Here is a 3,212-nt window from a genome sequence, read left to right as displayed (position 1 = left end):
GCAGTGGGTTTGGTTTGGGCTCTGTGTCTGCAAAGTTTGACAGCCTTGGAAACCCTCAGAGCAGTTTTAAGTAAGTTACTCAAGGTCACTGCAGTAAGCAAGTTGCTCAGGTGAAGCATGTATTTGTAAGTATCTCAGATTAGATAGAGACACTCTTGCTCAGTCACCCATTGATGGAGCAGGTGTAAACAGGGCCTTCCTATGTTCTGTGTTACATATAAAGTTATAAGGAATCCAGGGATCAAAAAAGCAGACGACTTACCATCCCTTACCCTCCCACTCCTGGTAAACTTCAAAGCATAATTCTTTCTGTGGGCAAACCTAACTGTAGGGTAGACATGAATTAACTACTCACTGCTGTGGAATCAGACCCGACTCATAGCGACCCCTCCTTGGACTTCCGAGGCAGTATCACTACGGAAGTAGATTGCCCAGCCTTCCTTCTGAGGGGTCGCTGGTGGGTTTGAACCTCCAGTCTTCTGGTTAGCAGTCAAGTGCCTTAGGCAGTATGTCACCAGAGCTCCCAAGGGCAGCAGAGGGAATCTTATTACATTACACAGTCCTACAACATAGTAATAGCAATAACTGTGAATGAATACATGGATGAATGCTCAAACTGAGTGGGTGGGTTTGGTTTTTGGTTTATTGAGTGAGAAGTGGAGGGAGAGATAATCCTGGGGAAGATAACCCAAGAAAGAGATGGCGAAGACGGGGGGCTTGCCAGTAGTAAACATGTCGGAGAGGTGGGAACAGACTCAAGTGACTGACAGGAGCTGGCATTGCCACGGCCGGATACCTTTTCCTGAGTACAGCCCATGTTTCATTGTAATGTATGACAGAATCGTGTAGGATTATGTAGCTCATGCAAACAGCTTAAAAAAAAAAAAAAAAACCCACCAGTAGCAGCTGTTCATTGGGCACAGGGTTTTGAAATTATGCTCTGAATAGAAACCAAACCTTTAAATGGAATCCTTGTATGGAGGGTAAAAGGTGAATGTGGAATTACCGCTTAACAATACACAATTGGTTTAATTATCACTTAACAATACTCAGTGGCCTAAATTCACCACAATTCCACAGATGCGTTTTGTAGCTGCTGCACTGAATTTGCTTCCTATGTTATTCTTGGAGTGGGCAGGTTTTACTTTTCAATGAAACAGAAAATGTAAGTGACTGGATGACCTTGCATAGTTTAAATTCCCAGCTAGCGTCCACCTGCAGGGTGGTGCGGAGGCTTTGGGGGTTACCAGTAGCAAACACGCAGGTATGCTCATCACAAGGTTGGGGGTTCGAGTCCACACAGGGACACCTCAGGAGGACGGCCTGGCAGTCTACTTCTGAAAAACTCAGCCACTGCCAGCCCTGCAGAGCGCAGTTCTCCTTCAGGACACAGGGGGCGCCGTGACTCAGAAGCTACCTGATGCAACAGGCTTTCGGTGGGTGTCGCACAGCTCACCAGATTACTTCGGGGCATTTGGGGTTTCGTTCCAGCTCAGCTCTCTGCTCACTTCTTACATATGACAGTCCCCCAGGAATATGTAGTCCGTTTTTCATAGGAAACCAGAATATCAGGAAGGGTCACGGTTAGCACCTCTTAAAAAACAGGTTAGGAGTTCTGGTAGCATAGTGCCTAAGGCAATTGACTGCTAACCAGAAGGCTGGCGGTTCCGACCCACCAGCCACTCCTTGGAAGGAAAGTTGGGCAATCTACTTCCATAGTGATACCACCTCAGGAACCCAAGGAGGGGTCACTATGAGTCGGGTCCGACTTGATGGCACATAAAAACAACATTGTTTGGTTTTAAGAAGTCTTGGGGGGATATTTTTAAGTTTAGGATTAAGGTTTAAAGATGATCTTAGGACAATAGTTTCAGGGGTTCATATAGCCTCCATAGCACCAGAAAGGCTGGCGTCCATGAGAATTTGAAATTCTGTTCTACATTCTCCCTCTTTTGATCAGAACTGTTCTATAGAACCTTTGTTGACTTTTCATTGTATCAATGCCCATAGCTGTTGTGGTCCTACTTTGACAGACAGGCCTTGTCAGTTGTTTGACTTCTTTCCACCATCAAGGGACAGCACACATAGTGGCATAAATTCCTAGAGCCACAGAGTCTAGCCTAAAGCCTTCTGTCAGCACCCAAGGGGCTGTGAGAGAAAGAAGGTTTCTCCTACTCGCAGGCGAATTTGTCCAAGTGCATTGTTGTGTGTTTTTAAGCCAATGCAAACTCCGTCCTGTTTGGTGGGTTGAGACTGACTCTGTCCGTGCCTCCTGCCTGCTCTTGTGTGGAAACTTAGATTTTGTGTTAATTTTTATGAGTTGCGAGAGCATGACAGTAGCTGGTGCAGAGTGCCACAGAGCGTGCCGCTGACAGCTGACCGTAATGGCCCTGGTGGTCGGTGGGTGCCGTCACGTCACTTCTGACTCGTAGTGACCCCGTATGACAGAGCAGAACTGCCCCAGAGGGTTTTCTGGGTGTAACCTTTCAGGAAGCAGATTGCCGCATCTTCCTCCCGTGGAGCCACGGGGTAGTTCAAATCATCAACCACTCACTTCGCAGCTGAGCGCTCACCCATCGTGTCAGCATGGCTTCTGTTGAAAAACTGGATGCCTTTTATTCCAACCAATGGATTTCAGCCCCCAAGCAACTGCTGACTTGAGGCCTCCAACCTCCTCAGTGTCCTTTGACTAAGAAGGATGGGGTTTGTTTTGGTTCCCTGGTGCCACTGTAACAGAAAATACCACAAGTGGGTGGCTTGAACAAACAGGGATTTATTCTCTTACAGGTTTGGAGGATGGAAGTCCGAGTTCCAAGTGCCATCTCTAGGGGCTGAGTGAAGGTCCCTCGACCTTGGGCTTCAGCTCTGCCTCTCGTTCCCAGCCCACTGGAGCCGGAGGCTTTTCCTCACTCAGGCAGCTGCTGGCTGCTGAGGCTGACAAACCCAAGGTTGACAAGTGAAAAGGCACAGTCCCAAGATTATCAAACCACACGGCAGGCCATTGATTCAAGTCTATTAAGAGTCACAGGTGGTGACATATAGACGTGAGTTTTGAGGCTGAGCCTCTGGTGTTTAAAACCCAGAGAGATGCACCTAGTACACAGGTAACAGACAAGCTTATAGACTGAGACAGACTAGGAAGAAGGAAGAGGCCGTCCACTTCTGAAAGAATTGGCCAGGGAAAACCTTATGAATAGCAAAGAAACACTGTT

General features: G+C 47.4%; 1 protein-coding gene across 1 annotated transcript in view; it reads left to right on the top strand.

The window, feature by feature from the left end:
- FRY (FRY microtubule binding protein) overlaps positions 1-3,212 on the top strand; it is a 571,437-nt gene that overhangs the window by 150,137 nt on the left and 418,088 nt on the right. The window contains exon 3 of the mRNA XM_042782984.1: positions 3,057-3,068. Within this exon, the coding sequence (XP_042638918.1) occupies positions 3,057-3,068 (12 nt within the window). The remainder of the gene's footprint in view (positions 1-3,056; positions 3,069-3,212) is intronic.

The sequence above is a fragment of the Orycteropus afer genome, unplaced genomic scaffold (genome assembly GCF_000298275.1).
Source record: "Orycteropus afer afer isolate SDZICR_OR568_19922 unplaced genomic scaffold, OryAfe1.0 scaffold00558, whole genome shotgun sequence".
Lineage (NCBI taxonomy): Eukaryota > Metazoa > Chordata > Mammalia > Tubulidentata > Orycteropodidae > Orycteropus > Orycteropus afer.
The sequence above is the reverse complement of the archived record's forward strand: the minus strand, read 5'-3'. Positions and strand labels throughout refer to the sequence as shown.